This window comes from Lynx canadensis, chromosome A1, assembly GCF_007474595.2.
Source record: "Lynx canadensis isolate LIC74 chromosome A1, mLynCan4.pri.v2, whole genome shotgun sequence".
Taxonomy (NCBI): domain Eukaryota; kingdom Metazoa; phylum Chordata; class Mammalia; order Carnivora; family Felidae; genus Lynx; species Lynx canadensis.
Genome location: NC_044303.2, coordinates 21547751 through 21564718, shown reverse-complemented (window position 1 = coordinate 21564718; position 16968 = coordinate 21547751). Strand labels below are relative to the sequence as shown.

General features: G+C 36.2%; 1 protein-coding gene across 1 annotated transcript in view; it reads right to left on the bottom strand.

Moving 5' to 3' along the window:
- Nucleotides 1–586: 586 nt before the first annotated feature.
- KPNA3 (karyopherin subunit alpha 3) overlaps nucleotides 587–16968 on the bottom strand; it is a 100232-nt gene continuing 83850 nt past the window's right edge. Inside the window, exons 11-17 of the mRNA XM_030310186.2 lie at nucleotides 11097–11228; nucleotides 9991–10119; nucleotides 7344–7448; nucleotides 7176–7247; nucleotides 6862–7024; nucleotides 4912–5006; nucleotides 587–3172 (exon numbers count right to left, since the gene is read on the bottom strand). Of these exons, the coding sequence (XP_030166046.1) occupies nucleotides 3074–3172; nucleotides 4912–5006; nucleotides 6862–7024; nucleotides 7176–7247; nucleotides 7344–7448; nucleotides 9991–10119; nucleotides 11097–11228 (795 nt within the window). The 3' untranslated portion in view covers nucleotides 587–3073. The remainder of the gene's footprint in view (nucleotides 3173–4911; nucleotides 5007–6861; nucleotides 7025–7175; nucleotides 7248–7343; nucleotides 7449–9990; nucleotides 10120–11096; nucleotides 11229–16968) is intronic.

Here is a 16968-nt window from a genome sequence, read left to right as displayed (position 1 = left end):
CCACAGTTACTTGTTTTCAAGGATTAGACAGGCCATAAAGTGTGATTTTGTCGTTGTGGTTTCATGAGAGTCACAAGCACACCATTTTCTCACCAGGCCTTTCTAAGTCATGGTATTTGAACCTGAGGTATGCGCAGAGAATGCCACAGGACGATGATGAAAGCAGAGGCTCGAGGGACGCCAAGCACTGCCGGGGACACCAGAAGCCGGAAGAGACAAAGAGGGGCCTCCCAAGAGCCCACAGACACAGCGCGTCGCACCCAGCAGCTTGATTTCCGACTTCCGGCCTCCGAAACCATGCAACCATAGGTTTCTGTTGTTTTAAGCCACCTGTTCTGCTGTACCGTGTGGAAGCTCTGGAAATTAATAAAGATTTAGGTATTTCTTATTTGTCATAAAATACTCTTAAATCGAGCACTGCTATTGTCCTAGTTTGTTAGAGTGGAAGAGAGATATTAAAATACAACGAAAGAGTAATTCATGATTTGCCTCCACTGTGGTTGATGTTTGAAAAATAGTTCCAAATTTAAATTTAACCACGCAGAAAACAAAACTAGGAAATTAAGAAACTTTTAGAAATAAGTTCTTCAATGTTTTATCAGATTTGATAGCAGCTTTTTTTTATTGGTTACAAAACCTAAGCCCATATACAAAATTAGGAACACATTTAGATGCCTCTTTTGAAAGAACGTTTTAGTCTTTTTTAACTGAGTTTAAAAAAAATAAAAACAATGCGATTTTCAACACTGTTCTGAAAACTTAAAAGTGCAGCAATATACTTAGTTTCCTTTGTCTAAGAAATGGTGCAATTCCAATTCCAAACTGATAAGGTCACAACAAATTGAATCAAGCAAATGCATACATATGTCTGCACTACTTGATGCTAATGTTCACTTATGTTAGTTTGCACTTAAAACACAAGAGGAAATCGGAATCGGCACAGTAGAGGCCTGATTTAATCTCAATGTGTGCAAAATTTAAAAGGTAACTGTCAGTAAGTAGGATGGAGAGTCCAGAAGAAACTAAACCAGGAGGGGTACAATTCACAATATCAAGAAGATTTGGACTTTAAGGGTTTCACCGAAGTTTGTGACCTTAATTGGCTTTGACTTTGTTATTCCTACTTTTAGTGAACACCACACAGTTTCAAAAATTTAGACTACAGTGTCTGAACAGGATGCAGTTACCATATGAAGCTTTAACTCAAAATTTGGATAAAGAAAAAAAGGCACAATGAACTTCAACTCAATTTTATGTGCACAAGAGTTGAAAAATCTGAGCCACCTTAAAGAGAAATTGATTCTAAAATTTATAAAACCTATAAATAATCAGAGGCCAAACCACTATATTAAAACAGATTCTCTAGCAAGTAAAAATCTTGCAGTTTAAACATACGCTTGTATCCATTTTGGATACAAGACAAAACTCACTCTTTAAAGTGGCTCCACCTTGGCAGATACATGTATTTGTAATGAATGCACACCTGCTATGTGTTGTTTATCAGTGAAAACACCCCAGCTGATTCACAAAGCTCTGATGGCATCGGTCTCATCTTCATCACAGTAAATACACCCCCATCGGATAACTACGTTAGTTTAGATTTTCTATCCCTTCACATCAACGCATTGGGAAATTATACCCAGTAAACAATAGCAACAAAACCATTTCTGTGACAGCACAAATCATTCAGTTTAAACATGTTCAAATCCATATTCTTTCATTAATAACTGGGTCAGATGACAATTTACCAAAAGCAATGACTTTACATAGTAATACCAGATTTTGCTTCAAGATCACTGCAAATCAGGTTTATGTCAAATAACTGCAGATTATTCCTCTACACAGATCCTTGACTGAATCTTTTAATATGTGAATATGCTTTTAGAGTAGGATCTGAATTAACTTTCCCAATACTCAAAGAATGAAGTTGTATAACACTTCTAAATAGTTGCTGGTTTGTTGCCAACCACATTATCAAAAGCACTGGTTACTAAGTAAAAAATATTTTAAGACTAAATTACAGTAAACATGAAGGCTCCACAGTTTAAACCCAATATAAATCAACCATATCCAATTATCAATTTAAAACAAAAAATATTAACTCCTGAAAGCTGAAAGCAAGATTTTTTTTTTTTTTTTTTTTTTTTTTAAACATCACCAATCGGTACGTTAGACCTTTGCTTTTTGTTGTTGTTTTTTATTTGTTTTTTCTTTGTAGTCAGGGACTCTTGCTTTCAACTTAAACAGAAGTTCAAGTCCGTAACAGGTTGCAGCTCAGGTAAAATACCATGCACAGCATTTGATTACTTCAAAACAGCAGGAACACACAGGCTGAAGTGAGTGGTCAAATAGGGCTTGCTGTTCTCAAAAATTAGGTATAATGGCGAAAGCATTACCATCCATAGCTAAAGTTCTTCCTCCAACCCTGGCTTCTGAGGCAGATAATAAACACATCAATTACTGGTAGATGAAGCACAGTTTTTTAAAACTTAACTGTTTAATCAATAACCAAGTTTCTTTTTTTAAGTTCCTTTTTTTGTGTGTCAGTTCCACCAATGAAAATCATTTGGCTTGTACTTTAAAATCTATTCTTCCACATAAAGAATATGAAAATATGTTTGTGGAGGACAATGATGGAGGCTCAGATCAGACTGCACCTCTTTAAAGTCTTCCAACGTGTATATGCATCATACCGAAGTGTCTTGATCCACAGCGCACCATTTTCCAAAGGAGTATCAAGTGGGCAGCTGACATGCCACCACTATGGAATATTCTAAACTGGAACTGCAGTTGTCAGCGTGTGGCACCAGGGAACAGGGAAAAATAGGGTAGTCGAGATTGTTAAGGAGAATTCTAAAACAGTTTAGGAAATCATGCATATGCATTTACAGTCCATGTGATAGTAACTTTTGGCAACTGCAAAGTGACTGAGACATGGCTTGCTTTTAGAAGCATCAAAACGAAGAGGCATGTGTGTTTTGGAGCCTTTTGTTGTTGTTCTTCTTCTTGTCATTTGGTAGCCATCTGGTGGTGCTTCGTATTGAATTGGGGAAGATGCTGCACTCAACTGAACTTAAAAATTAAATTCTTTTGTTTGAAGGTTGGCTGTTGGGTCAAAATTGTAAGTACCTCCTTGTGTTGCTTCAGGAATCAGGCTAGGATCTTCATCAATCTATAAAAAGCAAAACAAAAAAAAGGCCTTTGTTAAGATACTACATGTTATGGTATAAGCAGAACTTACTTCTTACGAGAGAATTCTGTACGGATGTTGTAATCGTTCTATATGATGTTTTAATCGATAAATTAAAATATTTAAGTAAATCAGTAACATTAAGAAACTTAACAATTTAATTAAACTGAACACACATTTCAAAATTGTTTTAAGTTCTTTTTTTTTTTTTAACCCCCTCCCCTGTCCCTGCCCCATTATTAAGTTTCTGTATCTGTAGATTTATTTTACCTATTTGAACACACGTACTTTCTTTCGTTTTGTGATGTTTATTTTGAGAGAGAGATCACGTGTGTGGATGAGCTGGGGAGGGGCAGAGAGGGAAGAGAAAGAATCCCAAGCAGGCTCCGCACTGTCAGCACAGAGCTTGATGCGGGGCTTGAACTCACGAACCATGAGATCATGACCTGACCCAAAATCAAGAGTTGGCCGCCCAACTGACTGAGCTACCCAGGTGCCCCTGAACACACATCATTTCTGTAACTGCAGTTGACCCTTGAACAACACGAGCTAGGGGCACCAATCCCCCACCCCCTGCAGAGTCAAAAATCTGAGTACAACTTCTGACTCCCAAAAACTTTACTAATAACTTACCAATGACTGGAAGCCTTACCAATTACATAAACAGTTGATTAGCACATATTTTGTATGTCACATGTATTATATACTGTATTATTACAATGAAGTAGGCTAGAGAAATGAAAATGTTACTAAGAAAATCATAAGGAAGAGAAAATACATTTATAGTACTATACTGTACTGAAAAAAATCTGCATATAAATGGACCCATGTGGTTCAAACCCTTGTTCAAGAGTCAACTGTACTATTTTTTCCCATTTAACAGATTAGAAATATAACAATAAGTGGGTTTTTGTTTATTTGTTTGTTTGTTTATTTATTTATTTATTTTTAAGTAATCTCTATGCCCAATGTGGGGCTCAAACTCCTAAGCCCAAGATCAAGAGTCACATGCTTTACACCGACTAAGCCAGCCAGGTGCCCCTCAGAGAACTGTTTATACATTTTTTACCTTATAATGAAGTTTCAAACATAGTATTTAAAAAAACTGATTGAGGGGTGCCTGGGTGGCTCAGTAGGTTAAGCATCCAACTCTCGATTTTGGTTCAGGTCATGGTCTCACAAATTTGCGAGACTAAGGTCCGTTGGGATTCTCTCTCTCTCCCCCTCCCCTGCTCTCTCAAAATAAAAAAACTTAAAAAAAAAAGTAAAAGAAAAAAATAAAAGAAACTGATTGATGGAAAACAATCATTAATTTTTTAAAATTTAGATTATTAAAAATAAGTGGAAAATGCCACCTCAAAAGTATCTGATAGAAATAGAGGGGTGTCTAGGTGGCTCGGTCGGTTGAGCAACCAACTCTTGATTTCAGCTCAGGTCATGATCTCACGGTTCATCAGTTCAAGCCCTGCACTGGGCTCTGCGCATCGGATGGTGCAGAGCCTGCTTGGGATTCTCTGTGTCCCACTCTCTCTCTGCCTCTCTCTGCCCCTCCTCAGCTTGCGCATGTGCTCACATTCTCTCTCTCTCAAAAATAAACCAAAAAAACAACCAAATACAGTATATACTTGTCATATTAATGATAAAAAAATTCTTAGTGAACGTAACAGTATGTGTAGGTTTTAATGTACATGTAGGCATACCATACTTTAATGGATACTTACATCATCACCAGAGAAATACTGATCTATGATTTCAAATGCTAATTTATATATGTCTTCATTTTCATGTTGCTGTAAAACTTCGATTTTCTCCAAACCTGATAAAAACAAAAAATCAAATAATCAAGTGGACATGAATAAAAACTGTGTTCATTCTAGTCATGGAAAATCCTAAAGAACTCACAACACCCTACCACCACACCCCGAAAATGACAGTTTGTCTAAAACACAGATAAAACCCTGAGCTGCTCTGATTGGAGGACCAGCATCCCACTAATTTCTTCCTCTCTAGAAACCCTTGACCCCAAGAGTTATCTGGTATCTGAGGCAGACAGTTTAAAAAACACCTAAATACTCCATCTGACAGATGAGGAAGCTATCGTATAGAGATGTAAAGGGGTTTATTTTAGGTTGAGTGGCAAGTTAGTGACAGAACTTGAACTGAGATCTCCCCAGGCTGCTTTAGTGGAATCATACCATCTCATATAGTAATTTTTATCTTTCCTTTTGTTTTCAAAATGCTATTACTTTTATATAACAACAAAAACATGTTTTCAGAAACTTCATGATTAACTGATATAAATAGAAGACAAAGCTTTAAATTTTGAAATAATTTCTTTGAAGAAAAAAACAAATAGGGTGCTTATATCCTATAGCCACAATGAAATTGAAAAATAAGTTTTCAGAACTGTAGAATGTCTTCATTTACATTCCCAATATATTTACTCCATGCATCAGATGCACAAGTCTATAAATTCAAATCCTTAACAATATTCTTCCTTGAAATATCTTTTTAGCTAGGTTATTTTGAAATAGTTGCATTTTTTTTTCTTTTTAACAGCAATATAAAAAACCAGAAAAATGGGAATATAAGTGTCACAGATAATGGATGTAAAGTTCTTTACAAAATTATAAAATACTAAGTAAACGTGTATCCTAATTGTGAGTATACTTCCCAGAGACCGAAGCAACTATATTGATTAAAGCTGAAGAATAACAATTCTGCAGCTCAAACTTTCTGGGGTAAGTTCTGAATTAGACTACAATGCTAATTTCAAATTATCTCAAAATATCTTAAAACCAGAATGAGCAGTGAATTAAGAGTATGAGGATCTACTTCCATGGCCATAGACAAAACTTAACATCTCTAGGATAATTTCTTCTTGTTATTAAGAAGATACTTCCAGTCTGAATGTTTTATGATGTGACTACATTTACTTTCTCTTAAAAAAAAAAAAAATGAAAGGGGTAATATAACTGTACATAATAGTCAATAAAATATACAAAATAAAACATGACAATAGAATAAATTAAGGTTTGGGCAACTTAGTACATATTGAACAGGTATCCTTAAAATATGCCTCATATATCATTATCAGAGAAATATTTAATATTTCAAATAAGTTTTTTTATTAAAATTTCAAAGTAACTTCTGTGGTAATAACTTCAGCAGACAGCTCTAGCAATCACAAGACTGAAATAAAATACCTAGATGACTCCAAAATCATTAACCTTTCCAACAACATGGAATAGTATTTCACAAAGTAAGGTCTATAGAATCACGTATCAGGTACAATGTGAAGAAAGTGTTTCACTGTCAAGGATTCTAAGAAATTCTGGATTAAATAAAGCTTATAACTTTCTCTATCATAGCAGTTCCCAAGCTTTTGCTCTCGCACACTGTGACTTCAAGAGGAGTGTTCGTGTCACCTAAAAGGCAATGTGACCCTCTAGGAAGGTCACAGAATGACCTTCACAACCAGTTTTCCCCAAGTACGGACTGATGCCTGCTGGAAAACCCTCATGTAATGCTAACTGGTGAATACAGGACAGCAGCATACTTTGATGATGGAGCAGTGTTTCCTGACAGTTTTCTTTCTACTTAGTTGCCTTGAAAGGAACTGATCTTTCAGCATTCCACTGCTCAACTATTTTTCTTCAATGCACTCTTACCTCCACATTCTTCTATTATTTCAGCTATTGTGCTTGCTTCATCACCAGCCATGATCAGAATGTTTTTCAGACCATCTAGAACCACCTGAACAACTTGAGAATCTTTTACAGACAGTAAATTACAGAATGGTGGTATTACATTCTGCTGTACAAGGTACTCAACCTAGGCAACAAGAGAAAAATGTTTATTTATATAATTATCTTTTACCCAAAAAGAACACACTACAGGGCTTATGAACAACCAGCAGCTCCTAAACATAAAAGAGTAGTGTACTTTCCGATATTAACAATCCTAACAGTTTTTCCAAACTTACCTGATCTTTTCTGCCACTTATCGTTAAGTTACTAATTGCCCAGGCAGCTTCTTTTTGTGTTCCAAAGTCTCCCTGAAGGTTAAAAAAGAAATGATTGTATGAATTCTTTATTAAAAAATCTTGGTTATAATATGTTAATGTACACGATAAACTCACAATATGACTGACCTTAGCAAGCTGATGAATAATCATAGGAATTAACCCGGCGTCTATTACAGCTTGAACTTGTTGCTGGTTGCCTGCTGTTATGTTGGAAAGGAACCACACTGCTTCCTATAATTGAACAAAATACAGGGTACCTTTGTTTGAAAGATTAGTTTTAATGCATTTATATTTTTATTTTTATGTAGTTTACATAAACTATAACAAAGTCACTTGAGTTGCATTAGGGAAATGCATCTAAAAAGCAATGAGATGACACAGAATGTCTCATTTTTTTTTTCAACGTTTATTTATTTTGGGGACAGAGAGAGACAGAGCATGAACGGGGGAGGGGCAGAGAGAGAGGGAGACACAGAATCGGAAACAGGCTCCAGCCTCTGAGCCATCAGCCCAGAGCCCGACGCGGGGCTCAAACTCACGGACCGCGAGATCGTGACCTGAGCTGAAGTCGGACGCTTAACCGACTGCGCCACCCAGGCACCCCCAGAATGTCTCATTTTAAACACGTTATAAGGAAACTTCCATCCATAACATGTGGGCCCACTAACCTTGCACTGATCCACCCAATAAAATATATGCCTACATCACCCAGGAACTACTTTATTTTATTTATTTTTTAATGTTTATTTATTTAATTTTGAGAGAGAGTGAGAATCCCAAGCAGGCTCCGTGCTGTCAGCACACAGCCCAACACGGGGCTTGATCATACAAACTGTGAGATCATAACTTGAGCCAAAATCAAGAGTCAGATCCTTAATCAAGCCACCCAGATGTCCCTGGGCACTATTGTAGACAATGGTAATATGGCAGTGAACAAAAGAGACAAAAAAATCTTTACTCATGCAGCTTACATTTTTTGGTGCTTAAGCTCCCTCTAAAAGATAATGATATAAATAAATAAGAGACTCAATTTCCTAAAAGTTTGTTAAAACTACTCCTAAGAAAGGAGAATTGCTTTCCTGTAAAAATATTTACTTGCAAGATATATTTAGAAATTAAGTGTCCAATTAGTCTGGGATGGGTCTATATAACAAACTTTGCTGTAACCTTTAAGGATTTACAAGTCACAAACACGCAGGTCTGCTGTAATTTTAGTGTCAAGTGCTGTCTCTTCTTCCTCTTCTACAGTGAAAAAAGTTAGCTGTAAATTTATTTTGCCCAATTGTGGGAGAGGTTAACAACTGGTAAGTCAGTGTTCACTGTACCATTCTTGCAAATTTCTTGCAGGTTTGAAACATTTTAAACTAATATGCTGAGGGAATAAACCCAAGTTTGATTCTACCTTGAGGGTCCCATGATGATCCCAAGTCCAAGTAACACAAATGCTCAAGGTGAAAAACTTCTAAGGAGACTAAATGGCTGCTGAGGCTGAGTAAACATCTATGTGAACCCTTTGTCCCCCATGATACCTTCACTCAGAGCATATTGATCACATGCCACAACTTCTCTACACCCACTTCTGTCCGGCTTCCTCACTTCTCAGCTCTGTTTCCAATTATGGAATACATTTAGCTATAAAAATCCCAAATTATTGAAATTTCTACAGTAAAAATAACTGGCCCAGAGGCTAAAAGACTCTGGCTTCTTTCCCTTCATTGGAGCAAATGCATTCATAAAATGCACTTTTTCGACAACATACTTTTCTGTAACAATCCAACTGTCAAATTATAGTTGAGCAACTATATAAATACAGCTATGACACAGAAGAAATGATCAGTTCTGCTGGTTTGGGGGATGGTGGCATTTCAGGCAGATAAAACTACATTAAACTAAATGCGAATCAAATCCATGAGACATCATTTCACACCTACTAGAGTGGCTATAATAATTTTAAAAAAGGAACTGGAACCCTCATACAGTGCTTGTGGGAACGTAAAGTGGTACAGCCACTATGGAAAACAATTTGGCAGCTCCTCAAACAGCTAAACACAGAATTACCATATGACTGGGCAGTTCTACTCCTAGATATATGCCCAAAGGAACTGAAAGCTGGGACTTAAATAGACATCTGCATGCCGATGTTCACTGCAACATTATTCACAACAGCCACCAGTAGAAAAACTCCAAGTGTCCACCAACAAATGACTGGATAAACAAAATGTGGTATATATGTACTATGGAATATTTATTCAGCTATAAAAAGAAATGAAGTTCTGACACATGCTCCAACATGGATGAACCTTAAAAATTGTATGCAATGTGAAATAAGGCAGATACAAAGAGACTGAAGTACTTAAGTATATTTAACAATTAATAATAAGTCTGTATCTAAAGTTGAAATTTTAAAAAAGACTTTTTTGATCCTTCAATTTAGGCACTGCATCTTTTGGTCCAATCTAATTTCATAGGGAGATTAAATTATGATCTGTTTATAAAAGATACCAGCCATCCAGTGAGAGATTTTGTATGGATTCTCACTTCATGGCTACTAATTTACTGATCCTTGCTACTGCCCAATTTATTTAAATAAAAACACTGGTTATAACAAAATAACACTTGTAACAAAATAACTGCAGAGGTGATCTGAAATAATTCTCATCATAACTATAGTGCTTGTGAAGAAAATTATGATCAAACAAACAGCAACAGAAAACAAGGGGACAGTTTATACAGACAGAAAGAAATGCACCAATGAGGCTATTATGTGCCTTACCTTATTTATCTTCTCTTTGGGGTGTGATAAGAGATTGGGGAAGTGTGACAGGACATCACAGTTGAGAACAACCTGGGTCTGCTCATCGGTGCCAGTCACTATGTTGCCAACTGCTCTGAGTGCTGCTGTCTGGGGTGGGGATAAAATACCTTCTATACATTTATTTGTTTATGAGGAAACTGACTCTATAGTTTTCATAATCCTGAGAAAACGTAAAAATGCAAGGGGTGAATGATTAGCACTTACTGTATTCTTAGGCAAAGTACTATGTAGAACTGAGAGGCAATTTTGAATTTTAAACAATAGTCATAAAAAATGGAACTGCAGAACTATGGAACTACAGAAAAATGTGTGAAAAACTATCGAAAAAAATTTTTCAAAAAATTTAAAAAAAAAAGAAAAATTAACAGGTAAAGGTTCATTTTAACAGCAGCTATTTCTAATCTATTACTAAATGAGTAGCACAGAAATATTTTAATAAAGGCCTGGAATGGGCACACATTTCCATCTAGAAAGTCACTTTGGTAGAAGTGGAATAAACATCTATCAGCCACCCACACCTAACTAAAGTGAGGAGAAACGAGAGAGGAAAAAAATGCAGTTAGGATGCTGTTCTAATTATTTGGACAGAAAAAAAAAATGAGTCTTGAACTAAATCAGTGGCTCAGGATACTAATGGAGTAGACAGATTCATAAGCTATATAATAAGAATTAACAAAACTTTGTAATGGAGGGGAAAAGAAAGGAGGAATCAAGGTTTGAAGCTTGGACCATGTGGTCTACTGAAAGGAGATATATAAAGAGGAGCAGGTTTGTGGAAGAAGACGATACACTTTTTGTCTGGTTAAAATGGCAATAGAATGCTTTAAAGGAGTTCTCAGAGGAGACGTCTAAGGGCTCAAGGACAACTGGGTTCTAGGAGTCTGAAACTGTGAAGAATCTGGGTGAGATAAAGATTTGGAAACCAACAAAATCAGGTTCAGTAAAACAGAGGAGAAATATGGAAGATATGTACATATGGACCGAACTGAACCCTGGTTGTTCAAGTTAACAGGTTATAGCAAACACAATTTTAAACAAGTTAGAAAAAATTTTTAAATACTTACTTGGACTTTCACTTCCTGGTGGCTCAAAAGGGGCACAAGAAATGGCACAACCCCTGAATCAATAACCATCTGTATCTGCTCATTACCTCCATCTGTCAGGTATGACAGAGCCCAAACAGTATCTACGAGAATCTACAGGAAGTAAAAAAGAATTACAATTCAGTTATTTTTTCGAATGCTTAAAATACATAACTCAGAGGTGGTAATGTAAAAAGTAATTAAACTATGTTTTAGCTTGGTGGCAAAAGTATCTGCTTACTTGATAAATCTACTAAGCAGCAGAGTACTCTCTCAATGCCTACCTCAGATCAATCACTCTTTACAAAAATGAGACATGGAAGTGTGAGACAACTTCTACCCCAACTTATGCATTTATATATCAGATAAATGAATTTAAAAACAAGCAGAAAAGTTGTTCTCTCTGCCCCGCAAACTGAGTACCTAATAATCACAAGGAAACACTTTATATACAGAACAAGACCATATACCAAGCTGCTTCAAGTCTAGAAGAGCCCAAAAAGATCACCTGTCTATACCAGTGGTTTTCATACATGTTTAGCAATATAATTACTTGTTTAGGCTATTAAAATAAACAGATAAAAGAATTAAGTTGGCATTTTAACCTTAGGAAATTATTTGCAAAGCCCTTGAAAAAGGTCCCCAAATGAAGAGCACAGAACATAAACCATGACCCATAGCCATCTGATTTTGCAAATAACAAAAAACAAAAGAAAGACTCAGGTTTATTGACTCTTTCAAAGTCAAAGAGGTTATATGTAAGCATAGATCTTATCTCATGTGAAATCCAGAGATGTTTCTTACTAAGGTATGCAAATTAAAGACATTCTGTTGCTTTTAAAATAATGCCACCAGGGGCACCTGGATGGCTCAGGTGGTTAAGCATCCAGCTCGATTTCTGATCCCCGGGGTTGTGAGATCAAGCCCTGAGTAGGGCTCTGCACTGAGCATGGAGCCTGCTTAAGATTCTCTCTCTCCCCTCCCCTGTCCTCCCCCACCCCACACCCTCCACCACTCACACTCATACTCTAAAATAAAAACTAAAAATAAAATAATGCCATCTGAATTAAGTCCATCTACATATCTTTCAAGAAGTATAGAGATCAATAAAAAGAGCAAATAAAACCACATTTAACCCACACCTTCAGCATTACTAGAAGTCAGAGACTACAAATTTCAAATTACCTGTAAGAAGAGAAAAAATTAAAGTCTAGCTTTTGTCTGGACCTCCTACCCCAGGCCTGTGTAAGATTTCAAAGAAGAGGAGTGGTAAGGAGAGTTAAGTGTTTAAAACTACCCCATGTTAGTGGGACAGAGACCATGTGGCCCCAAAAGCCTACAATATATACTATCTGTCCTTTTCAGAAAAAGCTGCTGACACCTTCTTCATTAGATGATGAGCTTCATTCAACTAAGAGATGCTTGAGGAAATAGATCATTACAGATCACAAACAAAAGTGGAAGTAAGAGTAGAAGAAAAACTTATAAATGGTATTTATTCTGAAAAAACAGAAATATTGCAACTTCAAGAATGGGACAGAAGGAAGTTGTGCATGAGAGCCGAGCCCACCTACCATCCCACCCCAGCACTAAGGCCTCCCTACTAAAGGGTATTTGCAGACGTGGTGTGTGTGAACAAAGCCTGTCTACTACCCAGTGTGGCAGTAGCAGGTAACAAGACTTAAATAGAAATTGGAGTCACATAACAGAACACCCAAAATGTGCAGGCTTACAAGTGAAAACAACTTGTCATACCAGGAACATCTCAAACTCAAAAGGGAAAAGACAGTCAACAGATGTCAATGCTGAGATGACAGAGATATTGAAATTCTCTGACAAAGATTTTAAAGTAACTATCATAAAAATACTTCAGCAAACAATTGTGAACATATTTAAAACAACTAAATATAGGAAATCTCAGCAAAGAAACACGACATAAAGAAGAACCAAACAAATTTTTAAAAAAAGTTTTTGTTTATTTTGAGAGAAAAGAGAGAAAGTACGAGCAGGGGAGGACAGAAAAAGAGGAGAGAGTGAGAATCCCAAGCAGGCTCTGCCTTTCTAGTGCAGAGCCCAACATGAGGTTCAAACTCCCGAGATCATGACTTGAGCCACAGAGACTTAACCAACTGATCCACCCTCGTGTGCCCCAAACAGAACATTTTAAACTAAAAAATTCAGTAATCCAAATTTAAAACTCACTGGAAATACTCCCTAGTGAAATGGAGAAAGAAAAAAAACAATCAACAAACTCAAAGATCAATACAAATCATCCAATCTGGATAACAGGAAAACAAACATCAAAAAAGATTGCAAAGAGGGGGCTCCTGGGTGGCTCAGTCAGCTAAGGCTAAGTGTCTGAGTCTTTGTTTCAGCTCAGGTCATGATCTCAGGGGTCGTCGGGTAGTCACTGTGGAATCGAGTCCAGCATCAGCCTCTCTGTCTCTGCCCTTCCCCCACTAGTGCTCTGTCTTTCTCAAAATAAATAAATATTTAAAAAAAGATTGCACAAAACCAACTGAGATACCACCTCACACCAGTCACAGTGGCTAAAATTTACAACTCAGGAAACAACAGACGTTGGCGAGGATGTGGAGAAAGGGGAACCCCCTTGCACTGTTGGTGGGAATGCAAACTGGTGCAGCTGCTCTGGAAAACAGTATAGAGGTTCCTCAAAAAATTAAAAATAGAACTACCCTACGACCCAGCAATAGTACTACTAGGAATTTATCCAAAGGATACAGGAGTGCTGATTCACAGGGGCCCATGTACCCCAATGTTTATAGCAGTACTTTCAACAACAAATCATGAAAAGAGCCCAAATGTCCATCAACTGATGAATGGATAAAGATGTGGTTTATATAGACAATGGAATACTACTTGGCAATGAGAAAGAATGAAATCTTGCCATTTGCAACAGTGTGAATGGAAATGGAGGGTATTATGCTAAGTGAAATATGTCAGTCAAAGAAAGACAAGTATCGTATGTTTTCACTCATATGTGGAACTTGAGAAACTTAACAGAAGACCATGGGGGAAGGGAGGGAGAAAAAACAGTTTCAAACAGAGAGGGAGGCAAACCATAACAGACTCTTTAATACAGAAAACAAACCATAAAGGTCGATGGTGGGGGAGAGGGGAAAACGGGTGATGGGCATTGAGGAGGGCACCTGTTGGGATGAGCACTAGGTGTTGTATGTAATCAGTGAATCACGGGAATTGATTCCTGAAACCAAGAGCATAATGTATACACTCTATGTTAGTTAACTTGACAATAACGTAAATAAAAAAAAAAAAAAAAATCACAGGGGCGCCTGGGTGGCTCAGTTGGTTAAGAATCCGACTTCAGCTCAGGTCACGATCTCGCACTCTGTGAGTTCGAGCCCCGCGTCGGGCTCTGTGCTGACAGCTCAGAGCCTGGAGCCTGTTTCAGATTCTGTGTCTCCCTCTCTCTGACCCTCCCCCGTTCATGCTCTGTCTCTCTCTGTCTCAAAAATAAATGTTAAAAAAAATTTTTTAAATCACAAAGAAATACAGAGAGTTTCAGAGATCTGTAGAACAATAACAGAAGATGTAACATTTCTGTCATCAGAGTCGCAGGAGAGTGAAGCTGAAAAAATATTTTAAGAAATAATGGCAGAAAATATCCTAAATTTGGCAAAAGACATGAGCCTAAAGATTCAAAAATGGGAGGATGAGGCAAGACAAAAGAGAAAACAGAATAAGCTCATCAATTATTGTATAGCTATTAGATACTAGTCAAAATATACTATCTGCCAAACCAGATAGTAAAAGAAAAGGGCATTATAAAAGGTATAAATAAAAAGGTAATATTAGAACAAAATGAACCTTCCTAAATAACAAAATAAATGAAAAAAAAAAAGCACACCAAATAAAAAATAAAACACACACAAAATATCATACAAAATGTGACTGAGCTAAAAACAAACATATCAAACAATGTGAACAAGCTTAACTCACCTATAAACCAGAAAAAGGTTCTTAAATTGGCTCCCAAAACAGAACCGAACTCTCTGCTGTATACAAGAGACACAACTAAAATTAAGTAATTCAAAAAGGCTAAAAATTAAAAGAATGAACTAAGGTACACCAAGTAAACATTCAGAAAACAGAGACTATAATCCTGTTAGTAGACCAGAACTTAGGCTAAAAAGCATTACAAAGAACAAATAATGCTGCTTTATAAAGCTAAATCCTACAATTTACAGTAAAGACATAACAGTTATAAAATCTACCCACCAAATAACCCTGCAAATACAATTACAAAGCAGAAACTAAAAGGATGTGAGACAAAAATATAAAAATAAACGAGTAATGTATTTTCACACACGAGAGATTTTCAGTATGAGAAAAGTAGATAAAAAATGAGGACACAGATCTTATGAATATATATTGAAATTTATACCTTGCTAATAGATAATATAACTTGCATATGGAGCATAAAAATCATGTTAGTTCCAAAGAAAACATCAATAAATTAGATAAAGCAGAAATACTATAAAACTATTCCAATACAAAAAGTTAGATAGACATTAATAAAATAAAAACCAAAAAGACTTCTGTTATGGAAATTTAAGAGCCATATAACAAACAACTCTTGGATGAAACAGAAAATACCAAAAAAACTAAATTTTGAAAAAATTACAAGGAAAACACCACATACTAGAAAATAATGGATGTATGTAAAGCAGTGATCAAAGGAAAGTTCATATTCCTACAAATTTACACAACACAACTAAAAGGATGCAAATAAATAAATCCCAAATCAAGAGCTAGAAAAAGAACAGTAAATAGCACATGGAAGTAGAGTTGAAATCTAGATGAAAAGAGTAACTTCTTAGGGCAATAGTTAATAAAAACTGATCTCGGAAGACACAGAGAGCTTAAGCAAGTCAATTTCCATAGCAAAGACAGAGAAAATTATCAAGGAACTAACCCCACAAAGTACCAAGACTCAAAAATTTCAAGGGCAAAACTACCAAGTCTTCAAAGATGGGAGAGCCCCCAGTGCTATATATATTGTTTCAGAGCATAGAAAATAAAGGAAGCACAATGTTAATACCTAAACTTTAAAAAAGCAATAAAAATATAATATCAATACCTAATGAAGATAGCATAAAGTAAAACCACAGACCCAGTATCACTTATGTGAATACTGGTGCAAAAATTCTCAATAAAACATTAGCGAATATGATCCAATACTACACTAAGAAAACAATATATGATAATCAAGTGGAATTATTTAAGAAATACAAAGAAGGTTCAATTTTAGAAATATCATTTAGATGTTAGATTAATAGATTTAAGAAAAATCCTGATTATCTCCACAGTCACTGAAAAATTAAACACCCATTCTTAAATTTTTTTTTAATGTTTATTTTTGAGAGAGAGAGAAGAGAGACTGCGCACGTACATGTGAGTAGGGGAGGGGTAGAGACAGAGCTGGAGACACAGAATCCGAAGCAGGCTCCAGGTTCTGAGCTCAAAGTGGGGCTCGAACTCACGAAGTGTGAGAACATGACCTGAGCCGAAGTCAGTCGCCCAACCAACTGAGCCACGCACGTGCCCCTAAACACTCATTCTTGATGTCAACACTCAAAATAGGATTTTATGGATATTTCCTTAACATAATAAAAAATTTATTAACTCAGGAAAAGGATTTAGATTCAACAAAAGATTGATAAATCTGATTACATAAAAAATAAGTCTGCATGGCAAAATGTATCAAAGACAAAAGACAAATTAGGAGAATATCTGAAATAATGTATCACAAAGAGCTAATATCCTTAATATATACAGAACTTTTAAAACCTAAGAGAAAAAGACCAAAAAT